The sequence below is a fragment of the Pogona vitticeps genome, chromosome 4, assembly GCF_051106095.1.
Source record: "Pogona vitticeps strain Pit_001003342236 chromosome 4, PviZW2.1, whole genome shotgun sequence".
Taxonomy (NCBI): domain Eukaryota; kingdom Metazoa; phylum Chordata; class Lepidosauria; order Squamata; family Agamidae; genus Pogona; species Pogona vitticeps.
Window position 1 is genome coordinate 73,640,870 of NC_135786.1, and position 18,177 is coordinate 73,659,046.

The following is an 18,177-nucleotide window of genomic DNA, read 5'->3' on the forward strand; positions in this document are numbered from 1 at the left end:
AGGCAAGGCTGCCGGGGCCTCCGGCTACCGTCTTCGGGAATCTTCCCTGCACCCGCCGAGAGAAGACGGCCAGACGTGGGTAGGCTGGCCCACGAATGCAGGCTGTGCCGTCCGGGAAGAGTGTCCCTGATGCTCCTCCCCACCCCTGGGCCTGCCGCCGAAACCAATGCAAGCCTCCTGGGGTTGCTCAGGTGCATTCGCCCCAGCCAGTCTGCCCCGCCGCGGCAACGTCCGCCCCTCCCAGGTTCCGAGCCCTCATCGGGTGAATCTCTGGCTGCTGTGACTGAGGGTGGAGGATCTTTTGAGTGGAAATGTTGGGGTTGTCTTATACCCCGACAGATACGGTACATACAAATGGTATGAAAGGAACCATGCTTTGTAGATGTTTGTGGCTTTTATAGTGCTCTACATGGCAAATATAAAATGTGCAAAGCAGACAATTTAAAAAGTGGAAGAAATTATTTAAGCAAAATAATTTGAGACACTTTGGGGCAGCAGCATTTAGACAGTTTAATTAACAAAGTATATGATTCTCACATAAAAGTTAAAAAAAATCTTGTTCTTCCTTCAGGTGTAGCGAGGCCCCACAGATATGTATATAATGTCCTAACATGTTCCAAATGAGTTTGAAGAGTGTTTATAGAAAGAGGGAAATGTCACTCTTGTAACAGTCTTAAGATTTACAATTAAATTGAGGTTTTGTGGAGAACCAGCTTGGTTGCTTGAGCTTCCTGGTCTCCTCTCTCCTCTTCTTAGTTAGCAAGAAAGGAGAGATGAGTAAGAAATGTGTTGGGTTTCCATTTTTCAGTTTGTACATGCTAGAAATAAGAGTAGAGTCAGATGTTATTTGCACTTAGAAATCCGTGATTTTCTACCCCTGCAATGCATTTTGCAAAACAAAAAAAAAATGTGTTTTCATATTTGAAAAAGATTGACCTTATAAGAAACGTAAACAAAAATAAGTGCATATTTCAAGAGTGGGGGTTGTGGAAGCTCACAATCCAACATAGAACTGGGACAGCATTAACCTAGCATTGGAAAACAGAAGCAGCTGAAGAAGATCAAACTTGATAGAGCCATAGACCTCTATAGAGAAGGTTTAAAGCATCAATATTTCAGTTTTAAACTATGATTCTATTTAATAGCCAAACTGTGGTTTCAGATCCTGGTTTGTTCTAAAAGTGTAGTTTAGCCAACAATGTTGGAAAAACCAATTCAAAGTGTAGAGGTCTCAAAGAATAATGCCTGATTTACAATTAGACATGGATCTTTTATAACCAAACAAGACAGTGAACTTAATATCTCATCAGAAGAGGAGCCTCTCATCTTAAGAGGCTAAAGCTTAGCAAGAGGCTGCCTCATTCCCCATGCTGAAAATAGCTTCCTTTAGTTTTGTAATTGGTCACTGAAAGGCTTCATTTGCAAGTTTGACTGCTTAGGCTTAGAGCTTTGAAGAAACTGTGGGCCTGAAAGGAAAACAGGATAATATCAAGAAATATACATTTCTTTTAATGTATGATTTGATCCTTGGTATCCTCAAGGGGAGGGTGCATGAGTCAGAGACTCATTCATGACTTCTCATTATGTCTGAATGGTGTCACTGTGAACAGACATAAATAGCAATCTACCTGTCAAATTTTGACACAATTTCTGTTCATTTAAAATGGGTAGTAGAAGACCCTTCAAAGCCTCATTCATAAGAAACTCTTATTCTTTCATTTTATTTATGCAGACAAATAGGAATGATGGAGAAGCTGGAAGCTCATTTCCTTTGGCTTCATGGATCATATTTAATCCTGACACAGCCCAAGTATTCAAAATTATAAATATACCTCACTACAGTGATCATTTCCTTCCTTTTACTAAATTAGTAGATTTCAACACTAGAGTTGATGATTTTTTTTACTGGATGGACAATTTAAACTGCACACATTTAAAACAAGCACAACAACAAGTACAGAAAATACATCCTGTCATTGCCAAAGAATCTATGAGGATATTCTAGGTTCATTTACTAGGGATCACAACAAGTATAACAAGTAGCACACAGTATGCTAGCTCAACTCAGAACAAAACATTTTTGGCAGCACTAGCATTTTCCATTTTCGGATCCTTTGGCTACCCACTGCACCCAAGTTAAGACCACCATCATCTGAACAGCTGAAAGAGTGGAAGTGAACATTTCTATTGAACAAAAAGAAAAAAAAACCCACATGCTGTAGCCAATGGAAATGTTTCTCTATTTTGAACTTGGTTCCAAATTTCCTTACGTTCTACGGATGCCAAAAAGCTGGAAGTCCACTTTAAAAAGTCTCTCTCTCGCTTTCCATTTATATGAGTAGATTATGTGAAACTCGTTACATTTTATGGTTTTGCACAAAAATCTTCGTTTCCTACTAATATTATGCAATGACATAATGCCATTTGTAGAGGTGTCACATAAAGGGATTGACTTTTACGGGCTTCTTGATGGCAAGACTATCCACTTTATATTCTGTTTTATGTAAGCATTCTCAAAATTTATTGGTCCCTGCAGATCTCTCAAGTTACTTAATTATAAAAGGAAGATTATAGCTCAGTGGTTTAGCAAACCAATATAAAAGTCAGTTAAGATGTTTTGGTGTAGCTGCAGAAAACTGACTGAAAGAGCCATGGAAAACCTTGATACCAACATGTGAGATCTTTTTGAAAAAAGAGTTGAAAGGGACTTGGTGGGGATGAGAGGGAGACCCACTGCCCAGTCATTCCTTCTCATTTACCCTATCCATTTCTTCATTCCTTTCATTTCCCTTTTCCTCTCTTCTTATCTCTCACTCTCTCCCTTTTCTCTTTCTCTCTTTGCACCACTTCACCTCCTCCTCCTCTTTCCTCTGTTTCCCTCTTTCTTTTTCTTCCCCCTTTCTCTTCTCCCCAGTTACTTCAACACCTTTAACCTGTACTTTAACAAGCAGGAAATTTGTTTTTTTGTTTAATTACCATTGCTTCAAAGGAAGCTTTTCTCAAAATATTTTGCTATGAGTGTGTGGGTATATGTAGGAGGCTTAGGGATCACAGTACGGAAGTGGGAGGCTTAACCCTTCCATCCACAACTGTCCAACCTTTCCCCCTAAATTGCTCCATGGCAGTCAAGCTCTTTCAAAAACTTTCACTGATACCAGTGCAAGCCTTTTTAAAAGAAATCCAACAACACTGGATTGTTGCACAGGATCATGCACTGAGGAAAGGAAGCCATGGATCAGATGAAGCAGCCCTCTAGACTTGCTTTTTCTCATCCATGAGCTACAACCACATAGAAGATGCTTTGCTTGCTATGCAATGGATGACCTCATGGTCTGTGTTTTTCATATATTGCATTGCAAACACTCTGCTGTTATAATCATTGATATACATAAACAGGGCACCCAACATCTATCAGAAATGGGGAATGAATAACAGGGGTCAGAGCATATTTAGTGAAGCAGCTTTAGAATGTACCTTTATTTTTAGGTGTCCCCATTTCGGCTTGTTGTTGATGACATAATGGAGCTGATTCCTTGAAGAATCTGTATCTTCCACTTCTAATGACACACTGGAGATAACTTTATTCCCACCAGCTTCAACTTCTAAACCTGTGTTCCTGAGTTGTCAGGAAAGGGAAAAAGAAACTTTCAAACAACAGCATAAGCTGAATTTTGACCTCACATACAGTACTGACCTCATAGTTGTTTCTCTGGTTCCCCAGGAGGAAAAAAAACACACCTTAAACTAGAGGAGCTGTTTTCTATAACTTGAAATGTTCTTCCAGTTTCAATTATAAAAAGCACAAGTCCCCTCTCCTTAGGTTTGGAATGAAATGTGCATGCTGATTTTGACAGCACACATGTACAAAATGCAAACTTGTCTTTCTCCTTCTGTGCTTTTAAATTGTGGGTCCAGGAGAATCCTGCCCACGCATAAACCCAATACTGAACTTAGTCACAGTACTGTATAGGCATATAGAGGAGGAAGAGACAATGCACAGCTATTTCCTCTGGGTCTCTGTTTTGGCTCAGCTTTTCATCAGGTTGTCGGTTATTCTGTAATTGAAAATATTTTTTTTGCCTTCTTCCATCTTCGCTCCAAAATAAGAGACTTTTTTTCCCCATTGGCCTAGGCCGTCATTAAGGAAGCATTGTTTAACAGAATGATAAATCTTCAGTATAAGCATAGTATATTAATTTAACAATATTTTGCATACAATAAACTGGAGTAGAGTCACTCCTATCCATTGTTTACCATCTTGTATGGTTATTAATAATCGAAGTCATAGCAATACAATATCCTCTACTTTGAGAGGGACAACTCTGTTCTTTGCATTTAAATGTGTTTCCGTGCAAAGACACATAAATCCTGTTTACAAGAACAAGGAGATAATTTTTAACCACTTAGTGTATAATTTTTGGTGTGTGTGAGAGAGTGAGTGAGTGAGAGAGAGAGAGAGAGAGAGAGAGAAATCAACAAGTGCTCCCTATATCCCCATGTTAAATCACTCACTGCCAGCACTGTGGTGGAGCTAATGCAGCTTAACATACAGAAATGTTGTTCATATTTCTGTATCTATTTGAAAAAAAATGACCCTTCAGGATTCCAAAATTCAGTGTCTGGGTTAGGTGGATGCAAAAGAGCACACTGCTTTAGGGATATTCCATCAACTTTACATAAAATGGCTGCTCCCATTCCTACCCATCTTTCTAGCTTTCATTTCAATAGAAAACAAGTTCTTATCACGAATGAGTTACTTAATGGGATTCAGAGTATTATGGGGCTGTGGAGAGACAATCAGGTACAGCATTCTGACCCGTCCTGAGGATATCATAATTGCTTGATAATGAACCTGAGAGATTAGATAGATGAAACAACTAAGATGAATTCTTCCCATTTTCTTTGTTGATATATGCATATTTGTAAGAATGGAGAATGGGCTGGCTCAGGTTTAGCAACTAGAGCTTCAAGTTATTTGATGCTCCAACAAGAAGAGCTAGAAATAACCTTCAAACATGCTCTTCAGTTATGAGATCCCTTGTATTTGGGCTTTATCTCAGCAATAGAGATGATGTGATCTTGTTGCTGTATCAGACTAATCAATATACTATATTTCTCTTGTACAGAAATAATTAATTCAAAGATGTCATTGCATGGTAAGAGACAAGTATACAAAATTATATCAGAATTCTAGTGCTGGTGTTTGAGCACAAGATTTTTTGCCAGAGGAATTGTTTCATTAGCCCACTGCAGCAAAAAACCAATTGGAGGGCTATTTCACTGCAAGCTCCATAAGAAAAGTATGTTCATGTAAAGGAAATTGGGAGGGACGTTTTGTGTGGCATATTTTAAAGGTTAATAGATTTATGATGGCATAAACTTGCATGGACTAGAACTGACTCTGTCAGAAGCATCTGATGAGATGGCTCTAATCCACAAAAACGTATGCCACAATAAATCTCCTGGGAACTGTGTCTCACATTTGAACAATTATATGCAACCATGGCAAAGTAATGGTATTTCTTCTCATTTTGAAATATTTTCAGCACCGTTATAGGAGCTGTACCCATGTTGTCAACAGCAAGGAAACAGAAAAGTAAGAAAATGAGAGTCAGCTCACAAAGGCTGTTCCTCTATTAACAGGACAAATAAAGAAACTGAGTTATCGTGCTTCAAATATTAATAGGACATAAGATGAAGAGGCAAGTTTCCCAGAACACTTGATTGATTGACTTACTTGAATGCCTTCCAAAGATCTTGTGTCTATTTTGTACTCACACTACCCATTTATACTCTAGCAAGAGATTCATATTCTGTAACCATTTCAACAGGAGGATAATTACTCCAAAATATACAATGATCCTGTGTCTTCAAATTTATTGTGGCAATCTCATTTTGATTTGCACTTGTGCCTTACCAACTTTCTCTTTAAGAGACACAACTTGTGGAGAATGTAAGGTTTGCTACTTGTGCCCCTTACAGAAGATTAATTAATTTCAGGATCCTTAAAAAAAACAAGATTAGCATGTAATAATTTCAAAGAAATGAAGATAAAGAGAACTACAGTTGTTGAGAGCTAAGCAATGCATCGACAGTCTTGCCAATAAACCATTTATCAAGCATGTTAACAATTAAAGAGAAATAAAAATGCTTCCCCCCCCCATCTCTCCTAAAGTCACTTTGCATAGAATGTCACTTCAGCAGCTAACCTGGAAAGATGAGGGATTTCATCGTTGACTGGCATGATGTAGATGTAAAGTGTCCCTTGGACTGTGTGCTTGCCATCTGTCAGCTGAATGGTGAAACTATCCTCTAGGCTTTCTGTGTCATCATGCATGTACATAAGCATCAGGCCTGTTGGAGAAAGCATCATAGACAACTGAGTACTTTGACTGCAGTAGCAGAGCCAAATCCTAAAGGCAATCAATGTCGAAATGAAATTTGGGCTATCAGAATCACACAAAGTCTTAAGAACAGAGCAAGTTATCTGGGAGCTTCCACTAACGGTCTCTCATTAAATAAAACAATCAGAATAGAATACTACTTTCAAAGTAACCATCAGTGAATGTGATCGTTTAAAACAGCCAAGACTCACAAAACGTTACCAAATGATATTTCTCAGGTACCAAGCATTATGAAGTCCCATTTTATGCCTTAACTGGGAGACAGCTCAAATGATCTGAGTTCTAAGAAGGATAAAACTAATTGCAGTGATGACCTACCAATTTCAGTGTAAATGAATTCATTAGAAAAATTAACCCAATCAGTTTGCAGAGGAACCCTCAACCATATCATAAGATATGAGAGAAAAGCATACAATACACAAAGGAAACATATAAAATAAATGCATTATATGAAATATATAATATATGCAGTGCTATGTATACCCTTGGATTCTTCCCTTTCTCTCTCTAGCCCTATGAAATTGTTATTAAAGCAGGTAGACGTATCAGAGGTAGAGAGGAGTATTTTAACCCTCTCTCCTGCTTCCACATTAATCATTCTCCTACGTAGAGAGAATGAGTCTAAGGATAATTGTGCAGGATTTCTTTAGGTTTACCACAATTACCTTCTACGAGTAGGAGGCTAATGGCACCAGGAACAAAGGGGACGGGCAAATCTACACAGCTTCCTCTACCCAAGGTAAATGTATCTGCTTTAATAACAATTACATGAGGCTTCTTTCTTTCTGTTATTTAAAAACCAACAACAGAAAATTCAAAGAAGATTCCTTAGGTAAAGGTAAAGGATCCCCTTGACATTTAATCCAGTCGTGTCTGACTCTAGGGGGCAGTGCTCATCCCCATTTCCAAGCCATAGAGCCAGCGTTTGTCCATAGACGGTTTCCGTGGTCACATGACCAGCGCGACTAGAAACGGAACACCGTTAGCTTCCCACTGTGGTGGTACCTATTTATCTATTCACATTTTTACATGTGTTCAAACTGCTAGGTTGGCAGGAGCTGGGACAAGCAACAGGGGCTCACTCCGTCATGTGGATTCGATCTTATGACTGCTGGTCTTCCAACCTTGCAGCACAGAGGCTTCTGTGGTTTAACCTGCAGTGCCACCACATCCCTTTTGAAGTGTCCTTAGAAATGGAAAACTTCATATTTTAAAAAAAACATTAGTTAAAAAGAAGCAAACAAACAAACCTCAGAATTGTTATAATCCACCCAAGATACCTTTTCATAGGAAGTTTAGGAGTAGAGTTCTTTTCAGCTGCAAGCTATCATAAGTTATTCATGTATTCGTTCCCATTTTTAATAAGTAGAGAGAGACACAGAGCAAGAATTTGTTGTGTTTTTACAGAGAATAAAAATGCAATGAATGTTGCAAATACACAATGAAGAAAAACAAATCAGCAGTTCAAATTATAGCATAAAAGAGAGCTCAGATACTCAAGAGCTCATAACCGGGGTCCTGCTCTCCATAAATGATCTTTGTCCATTCCACCATTAGCTGCATGTTAAAACCAGTTTAGATTTAACCAAGTGTGATTTTTCAGGTCACATATGTGTATTTTAGGAACATTAAAAGACTTGTATGTGTTTTAATAAATATGATTAATAAGCCCAAATATTTATGGGAAATAAATATTTATTTAGAAAACTGCTAGCTTGATTCTGCCAGCCTCTTCTCTGCCAAATTTCTGGCATGCAGTTATCAGACTCATTAGAAAGGGTCACAGTTCGAAATTTGCAGTTTTATAGTTTAATTTATTTATTTGAATATTTAAATGTCTTTAAACATATCCAATTAGTTGTGCAAACAACATGAACATAATGAGTTGCCAGGATATGAATAGGTAGCCTGCAAACAGCAAAATAAAATAATTGCATGCTGTCAGCTTGATTTTAAATTATAGCAACCTTTCTAAGGCTTTTCTAGGTATAAAGTACTAAGTTAATTACCAGTTCTTTCTTCCGAGGGCACTCTGAGACCTTGTAACTTGCCCAAGTAGGTACACATAGGCAGGCTTGTCTCCCACAAGGCCAAGTGGGGAATCAAATTCCCTACCCCTTGGTCCACAGCTAGGTGTCTCAGTTGTTTAGAACTGGTTAAGTGTTGAGGGAATGAACATTTGGGGATTATTTATTTTTTCGTATTGATTCAATTTCAACTCCGGGTGCAGTGAGGTGAGATTAGGGTTAGAAAGAAAGTGAAAGGCTTTTAACGGAAAAGGTAATGACTTAAATTCACATAGTCATAGAACAGAATAGAATTGTGAGTGAAACTGAAAAACTTTAATGTTTAAGCAGACATTCAATGTATCCATCAGAAAGTTTACTTCTGGATAGGAAAAATTAGCCAGTTGCACACTGCTCTCAAGGGGATGCCCAAGTGTACTCGCTATGCTTTCCACTCTTCAGAGAGGCCCCTTCTATGTTCCCCACAGAATCGTAACTCTAACCCAGCATATAGAAGATGGTTTTGGAAGACATCAAATCACTGGAACAGCATTTGTCAACTTTACAGCAGCATACAATGTTATCCATCATCAATTGTTGCTCAGAAAGCTCTACCTCCTTACTAAAGACTATGGACTAACAGAAATGGCCAGAGTTATACTTCAGAACTGAAGATACTTTATTAAATTTCAAGGGAGGCACAGCTGCTGGAGAAATCAATAGAATGGTCCCAACAGGGTAACATCCTGGCACCATTAAACATTTACAGAAATGATTGACAAACACTCCCATATTCCAAGAGTTTAATCTAAGTTGATGATTTTACCTTGACAGTCCAGGGTGAAATCTCTGAGGCTATCAAGCACCAGCTAACCTCAAAGACTAGAATTTCTTTGCTTATATTATAAAAATAACCAGCTGAAACCAAACCCCTTAAAAACATAGTTCTGTGCCTTCCACGAAGAACAGACAAGCAGAAAGGAAGTTCCAAGTTAGCTAGGAAGACAAAATTTTGGAACATCGTCCTATCCCAAGTATTTGGGTGTCACTCTGGAACTAACAAAAAACATTGTCTAAACACCAAAGAGAAATAACTCACTTAGGAAACTGGCTGGGTCAGACTGAGGTACACACCCACAGAGTCCTTGTCAAACTCCACAGCAGAATATGCTAGTGCTGTGTGGTATAAATCAGCACATGCCAAACAAGTGGATGTAAGTCTTAATAAATCATGTTGACTGACTGGCTGAAACCTAACCCCAACTGAATAAGTCTATTATTTGGCTGGCGTTGTCCCTCTGGAAGCACATCAAGAGGTGCTAGCAAACAATGAATGGAATAAGGTAATACAATACCAAACCCATCCACTTCATGGAGACCAACCCCAGATGATAGCTAAAATCATGGGAAGGTTTTCTGCATGTATCTCAACAGTAAACCAGAAGAAGCTAGACTAAATCTACGGAGAGCAAAAATGACACACCTTGCCAAAACGATGAATGCAGATGAGTGTCTCCCACCAGGACAAGATTCTGGCTAGACTATCTGGAATTCACTTAATAGAATTTGAAACAAAGTAGGAAGATCAAAGTGTAATTAAATAAAATGTGACTTCTTGAATACACAACAAATTTTCTCTGAATCTGGAGAAATTCAATCAATGCAGCATTTATGTACATGCAACTTATGCCTCACCATGCGAACTAAAAGATATATAGTAAATGGCAAACATAGCGCTATTGAAGTAGTCCATTTCTGGTCAAAAACAGCTTAATCATTTTAACATTTTACGTTTGTTTGAACTTTATATTTCACTTACATCCATATTTTTAAAATGTGCAACATTTTGATAGGAAGGAAGGAAGGAAGGAAGGAAGGAAGGAAGGAAGGAAGGAAGGAAGGAAGGAAGGAAGGAAGGACACAAAACAGGATTTTAAAGAAGGGCATTAATAAATAGGCCAGAATCCTATCAGTTATATCTGGCAGAGTGAGTGTCATGGCCTAAACTGTGACAATCCATTTCTGGTAGTTAATGAGTTGCCCCATGTATTCTTTGTTGCACTCCAGCCTCATCATTTAGAGCTGCCAAATTCAGTCTATCTAGCCATGGTGATACCCACTTTTGAGTCAGAGAAAAAGAAGAAAATGCTTTGTGCCATTACAAAAGACAGTTTGAGTACAACCAGGAAACTGGGTGAAGAAACTCAATAAAATACTGAGGAGCATCTCAAGTACATTCAGACACCCTGTGGGTTTCTGGGACAATTCATACCCTACATACTCCCATGACTCACAATGAGAGCTAGTGCAGTACAGTGATGAAAAATCAGGGTAATGTAGAGTGTTATACAAGAATAATGGGTAACTGGGTTCAAATATTTTCTGAGCATCACAAAGCTTTGTGCATGATAAGGAAAGCCGATTCGCTGATTGCAGCACATGCTTCCCTCCTCCAATAGCTGCCCACTCAGACGAGAAGATGGGACAGGAAAGCCTGTAGCACTGCTTTTGAGTGGATGGCCCTTAAAGGAGGAGGGAATTGCATACTGCAATTGGTGAGTGGGCAGTAGCACTGAGGAGCTGGGGAAGGAAGTGCGCTTCAGCCAGGGAACGAGAGAGCACACAGATGAGGCAGGAGAGGGGAGTATGCAGTGCCCACACCTGTGCAAGGGCAGATCCCAAGTGGGTTAAACTACAGTTCATGCCCATCACTAGTTATGTTATATTCTCCTAAACTCCTTAGGAATGGTAGCATAGAAGTGTAATGAACATATAAAATGAAGTGCCAAAATTAGGTTCCAAATGGAGACAGGCACACATTCTTTTAACGAATTGCAAAATTCATCAAAAATTGCTAATTCATTGATTTGTATTCATAGGAATTGATACCCCCAATGAATATAAATTGATGATTTTTTGTGATTTTTGATTTTTCTATTGATTGGGCTGTAACCCCCACCCAGGAACCTAGAGACAACAAAAGTGCAGGGAAGCTTCCTCCGAATCTCCTCTACAATCCTTCCAAGTTCAGTAGAAGATTGGTTTTGGATGCCCAAGTTAGACACCCACAAATAGGACCCCCCCTAGAAAGCTCCCTCCAGACACCATCATCACAAAGACGCTTCTACCGACTATCTACAATCCCTTCAAGTTTGACAAAAATTGGATTTCCCCAAGACAGCTGCTAAAGCGCACTTTTCTGGGGGCACCTACAGTGGCTGTATAACTTGGATGTTTCAAACCCAATAGTTGATTTATCAGAAAATTTCATAAATATGTGATTCGTGATTCATTAACCTTGATGAATCACAAATCAAAACGAATCACCATTTTTCTGATTTGTGCCCATCTCTAGTTCCAAATTTTTCAACTTGGGAACTACAGTGCAAAATTCAGATGAGTGGGTATACTAAAGGATAACTGAGGTTCTGCTTGCACCCAAATTCAATAAGTGGACATTAGATGGATTCACAACAGAATATCACTTAAAAGTGGGGCTATTGAAGGTCTATGTGAACTAAGGACATGTCAGATTACTTAAAAAGATACCTCAGATTTCTGAATTGATTGTCAAAATCTGATGTGGTAGAAGCAGTAAAAGCTATAGGTAGGGAGGGGAAAATCTTTTGTTCTTTTTCCCCCCATGTTCAGATCTTTAAAATGTTAATTTCCTTCCATCCTGAATGTAGTGAATTCTTACACAAAATTCTAGTCAATTCTTGCTGAGCTCTTTTCTTTTGAATATCCATGTACTATGGTACTAATAATGCAGGTATTAAACGGTACCTATTCTTTCCTTTTTTAAAGCCAATTTATGGCCCAATTTGTATATGTATAATGTCTCAATGTGAAGAAGTTTTCTTAAATTTCTCATTCTCATTGAGACAGCCTGTTGAGAGTTTGTTAATTTCAGCAGGATTTCTCACTTACAGCATGAAAGTGAGAAAAGGAGCTGTTTCCCCCCCCCCCCCTTCTTCTGAGATTTCTGGAATTTGCACAAAATATTATTAGACAAAATTGGTATCTGTTCCCTTTATGAAGCGAAGCACACATGCGTGGCAAGCACAAAAGGACCGATAATTCATTTTCAAAAGATGCAAAGCCACCCAATGCTTCTAAATTTAAAAAGTTCAAGCAAGCAGGCAGCAACTATCATACCTTCAATATGACTGGAATTCATTAATTTACAGGGTTGGCATAACTTGAACAAGATGGAACTTAACAGCACTATACTTGAAAAAAGGGGGGTGACCATGTGCCAATATTACTATCTTATTTTCTATCATTAGACACATTCATTTCCATGATCCAAGATTGCTTCCACTGATGACACTGTTATATACATGAAGATTTCACATGAATAAGAAAATACAAAACCAAAATTAATTTCTTTTGAATGTCTCTAAAGACTGGGTTATGCTCAAGAGAACAACAGTTAACATTTCTGACCCTCTTAACATATTTAATGAGAGCACAAAAGAATCACAAGACCTTCAGTTGTTCTCGTTTAGTTAAACAAATTAACCAAGGATGGCCTAATGCTTTACATTGCTTCAGAACAAGATGGACACTAATGTAAGACACTAACAAGTGAAATTGTTCATTTTGTTACTCCCTTGCATAGAGAGTATAAACATTTGCTAAAGTATAAAAGGAATTAGTATACAATGAACCATAGCTGGAGCTATGCTCCGCAGTCCTTGAAAGAGGCTCGAAGTTTGAGATCTTGGGTGTACATGGAACGTTAGCTTACATAAATGTTACCGATTGTCCAATGAGCCCAATAGCAAGACTTTATTTTTCCCATTTGCCAGATAAGTATCTCCAAAAGGAATCATTTCAGGAAAGCTAGTTTTACCTACCTACTTCTCCATTTCTTCCAAGATGAAGAGACCCTTGATATATTCCTGCATCAAGAAGGGGTTGGACATGATGGCCTTATCGGCCACTTCCAACTTCACTATTCTATGAAGCCTAGTTATCAAGGAAAAAATAAAGTGGGCTAGAAGGAGAGGGATGACAACTGCGATCTTCAAATGCAATGGATGGCGTTTATTTATATTTTAAGGTATTATCTTTGTATATATATGTTTAGGATTTCTGAAATAGAGAGCAGCTGCTTAGATTTCCATGTGCTAATATGATGCACCTTTCATCCCCTTGAAAACCAAGACTGTAAGCGAGAATCAGTATTGGGATTATCCTGTGAAAATCAATAGCAGTAAAATCATTGCTCTATTGGGTCAATTAATAGGCATATTTCAGAACTTCTGCCTAGAGTAACTCCTCTCTCCTGGCATCAAAGTTGTGAAAAAGAAATTCTTAAGAGTTGCCTTCAACTACTTATACATTATGGGATACTTTGTGCCAGCTCAGCAACTCTCATATGCACTGAGACTTGCGTTTGGTATGGTTCACTCATCTTCCTTTCTGACCAAAAAAATTAAATAAAAAAGCCTGACATTTATCAGGGAGAAATGCATTCCAAATGTCTGTCGTCTTTGATTCAGTGAAGAATAGCAATTCATCTGAAACAACTACAGGTGATGCTGTGTGGGTCTGGCATTGATAATAGACTGGATGAGGGCCAACAAATGGAAACTGAAGACAGATAAGACAGAGATTTTACTGCTAGAAGGATCATTGGACCCGTCAGAGAGATATATACCTGGCCTCATTGGGGTTACACTCCCTCTGAAAGATCTAGTTTGCAGCCTGGAAATACTCTTGGACCCAGATGTCTCAATGGAGGCACAAATACTGGCTATGATCAAGTGTACCTTTTATCAGCGTTGGCTGATTTCCCAGCTGCGCCCCAAACTAGAGAAAAAAAAACCCTAACAACAAAGGTTCACACACTAGTAATGTCTAAGACAGACTGCTATAACATTTTCTATATAAGGGCTGCCCTTGAAATCAGTACAGAAATTTCATCAGGTCCAAAATGCAGCTGCCGGATTGATTTACAGGCACCAGGAGATGGGAACAGATATCCCCAGTCTTGACACGCCTTCATTGGCTCCCTGTCAGTATCCATGCTGAATTCAAGGTGCTAGTCATAACCTATAAACCCCTTAATGGTTCAGAACCTCAATATCTGGTGGAATGTATCACTCACAAAATAGCTACTCATCCCACATGCTCCTCACAGTCCTTGATGTTAAGAACTGTAACATCTAAGGAGACAGGAAAAAAAAAGTCAACACAAGGAACCAAGCTTTCTCAGTTATGGCCCCTTCCCTCTGGAATAAGTTTCCTAACGAGGTTTTCCAGGCACCATCCCTCTCTGTTTTTAGGAAGCTATTAAAGACCAAATTATATAAAGCTTCTACTAATGTAAATATTGTTCCAAGATGTTCAAACAGGACAATATTTGTGTACTTTCATTTAAGTATAGTTTTTAGCAACCAACAGGGTTAACTGTATTTTTGCATTTATTATATAGTGTTTCATGATTTTATTTTATATTGTGATTGCGAACTATTCAGAAGAGAGTGGCAACACTAATGGGGTGGTGCAGAAGTGGAAATAAATAAATCTTAAAGGCCATGCATTCTCCACCCCTCACTAGTAGGTTGCAGAGTTCTGAGGTGTGCATGGAGCAGACTAATCGGGGCTTTCCTCTATGCAAATGAAAAGATCTAGAATGATCAGAGAGGAGAACATGTTTGGTGCAGAAAAACATCAACACATCCACAAACACACCTCCCCTTACACACAGAAATCACTAGTGACCCGTCATATAGAGAACTTGAGTAATTCAGAAGTGCTTGTAAGTGCTGGACATGAAAAGCAGAGGAACCTAAGAAGAACATGTCTGCTTATGAAATCCGGTGTCAAGGAGGGCTCACAAATTTTAATTAGTGAATCTATTAAGGATTAAGCCTTTGATATTTAAGGGAGGGGAATAGATTTTAGAGGTAACTTCAGACCTTTAAGTATGTTAACTGATTTTATGTCTGGATATTCTGAGCTAGAATCACCAGCTTGGGTTACTAGACAAGAACAAGTCAGACTTATTCACGCTGACACATCAGTATCCTAGCAACATGTCATATCTGAGATTTAAGAGTTGAAACAGCAATTTTATGAGGAAACCATGTTCACATAAACAAGAGTTTAGCTTAGCAATCAGACTCAGAAAGCCAAGCTATTTTGTGTCAGACTCTCTGAAGCCATGCATTTGCATTGTGTCTCACTTTTACCTATGAATATCAAATGATTATTAACCTGCACAGGAAATCTTTTAGGAACCATGGTGTCACATCTCCAGACTCCTCCATCAGCTCGAGAGCCCCACTTGCAGGAGAAGATCTGCAATCACACAGCAATAGAGATATGCTGACCCTTTAAGGGGAAAAGTTATGCTTCGTTGATTCTGAGATGGAAACTCTCCAATTTGCAGCAGTGCAATAGTGAGTAGTGGAGTCCCCTCGGCCCTGGATCTCCACCCATACTTTTTGACCCTTTTGTACTAAGAGAAATAAGCTTCCAAAAATTAGGCAAATGGGATTGTTGGAACTGGGGCTGTTTTTAAAAAAATGTGCAGTTGACATCTTGAGAAGCATGGTTTGCAAGGAACATACTACACCTTGCAACACGGGCTTCTCAAGAAGACATTTGTCCCAGCTGCATTTGCTTGGAAAAATAGGTTTGATGCCCATGCATTTCAGAGCCCAATCCAAAGAAACACTGATTATTTTTAATTCCCCCAAAAGGAGTGTTTCAACCTCAGAAATTTAGCATGCAACGGCTATGCTTTGTTCACTTGCTTTTTACATGCACCTGCATCATGCCATCCTATCCTTTCTCAGTGGTTCTTGCATCTCCATCACTCTGTGTCAGTCTGGTCAACGAAGAGGACTGTTAGGAGTAGCACTGTCAACATCTGAATGGTCACATGTTTTTCTAGCACTAGCCTAAGATATTATAGCATTATAACTACATATTCCTTCCTCAAAAAGACAAGGTACAAGCAAGGTGCTCTAGCCCTGTATTCATCTTTCAGTGAAATGAAACCAGGGAACAAAATGTCTCGGCTCAAAGAGGAGTATGATTTTTAAATCAACATAGGTTCAAAATTCAACAAAAGATTTCTCATCTCATCTTACTTCCAAACTGCTCTGCTCATCCACAGCACTTGGCTCCACTTTGCAAGACACAGGTGCCCAGATACAGGACAAGCACTATTTGCCATTCCTATGCTGCAGTCTGCTACAGACTCTCCACTACAGCATTTGCTTACACCTGCTTTTCCTCTTTGAGATACCTATTCAGCCACAAAAGGCTAAACCAGAAATATACTATGCATAACTTATACATAAACCTTTGAAGGCTAAGAAAGATAAAGAATGGGAAAATGTTCTGGTCTTATAAAATTCTTGCCAAGGCAAGAGTCTGGGTCAATACCAGTCTTGCTACGGGACATCTGTCTATGGGCTTTTTTAAAAGCCTTTTGCACAGAGAAACCAATGGGACAAGAAATCTTTTATCTGCTTTCTTGAGAATATTTTCCTGCAATTAACTGAGGTTTCCAGTAGAGGACATCCGCTGCTCATACAACATAAATTGTGTTTCTTGCAAAAAGAAAGTTTAAAAGGCTGATAAGCGGTTATTGTAAAATATTCAGAACCAATGATTTTGACTCCTTCCCCTTGCAAATTCACGCAAGCCTGATTTATGTACATCCTTGTTCCCTGTTTTACATTCAGGAAGAGTGGCTAATTTCACATGTCTCAGAGCTGTCTTTTTTTCTGAGCAAATACTCCCACTCTCATTTCCAGAATACGTAATATAAATGTCTTTGCTAATTTAGCTGTTCTTTGTTTACTTATAAGCCACTCACCTTCTTCTTATTTTACCTAATTATTTTATTTGCATGAGTTACTCCAATCACACCCACCTTTGCGCATTGAGAAAGTTACAGTTATCCCTACAGTAATACAGAAACACATACAAATAGTATGGACCTCCAATTAGCAAGAACATGAGACTGTTGCCTTTTAAGGCCTCTTTGCTGCCATCTAAACACTGCTTCGGTGAGCTTAAGCAGCCTCAACCACTCTGCTGCTTAGGGGTGGTTTCTTCAGGAATGCTCAGAACTGCTACTTGATCTTCCTTTGAATTTAATACATAATGTAAGCCTTGTCCCATCAAGGTCCACCTAATCTAGCACCTTGTTTTCAACAGTGATCAGTGAGGTGCCTTTTTCAAAGCCTATAGCTAGGCATGAAGACAACAGCTGTCCCCGGTATGGTCCTCCACTTGCTAACAACAGATGTTCTGAAGGTAGGCCTCAATTTATCAAGAACAATTACACCCTACTGATAGACTTCTTCCTCCGCCAAGTTGTTTATTCCTGTTTCTAAAGCCACTTAGCTAAGCCTATGGCCATCATCACACATTTTGGCAGTGAGGTTGAGCAATTAACAATGCATCACACTAAGCAGTGCTTTAATTTGTCCCTTCTGATTCTATTACTTACAATTTCAGTAAGTAACCTTGAGTTCTAGATTGATGAGAGTGGAAGGAGAGAAAAAAACGCACCATGCATATTTTTCATAAATCAGGGAAATGCAACAGAGAAGTACACATATTTTTCAGAGTACATGCACAGTTGCCTTCTTTCTCATGTCACCTTAGTTCAAAGGCTTTAATCTTTCTTTGAAAGAAAATTAACACACATTTTCCTGCAAGTGAACTGAGGATTCTAGAATATGCAAGGTCAGTTCAGATAGACTGTGTGCTTTCATTTGCAGACTCCACAT

At 38.8% G+C, this 18,177-nt stretch overlaps 1 protein-coding gene across 3 annotated transcripts in view; it reads right to left on the reverse strand.

The window, feature by feature from the left end:
* LOC110077136 (FRAS1-related extracellular matrix protein 1) overlaps positions 1-18,177 on the reverse strand; it is a 149,961-nt gene that overhangs the window by 72,654 nt on the left and 59,130 nt on the right. For all 3 annotated transcript variants that reach the window (XM_072997709.2, XM_072997708.2, XM_072997710.2), the window contains exons 21-22: positions 6,210-6,354; positions 3,475-3,616 (exon numbers count right to left, since the gene is read on the reverse strand). In XM_072997709.2, the coding sequence (XP_072853810.2) occupies positions 3,475-3,616; positions 6,210-6,354 (287 nt within the window). The remainder of the gene's footprint in view (positions 1-3,474; positions 3,617-6,209; positions 6,355-18,177) is intronic.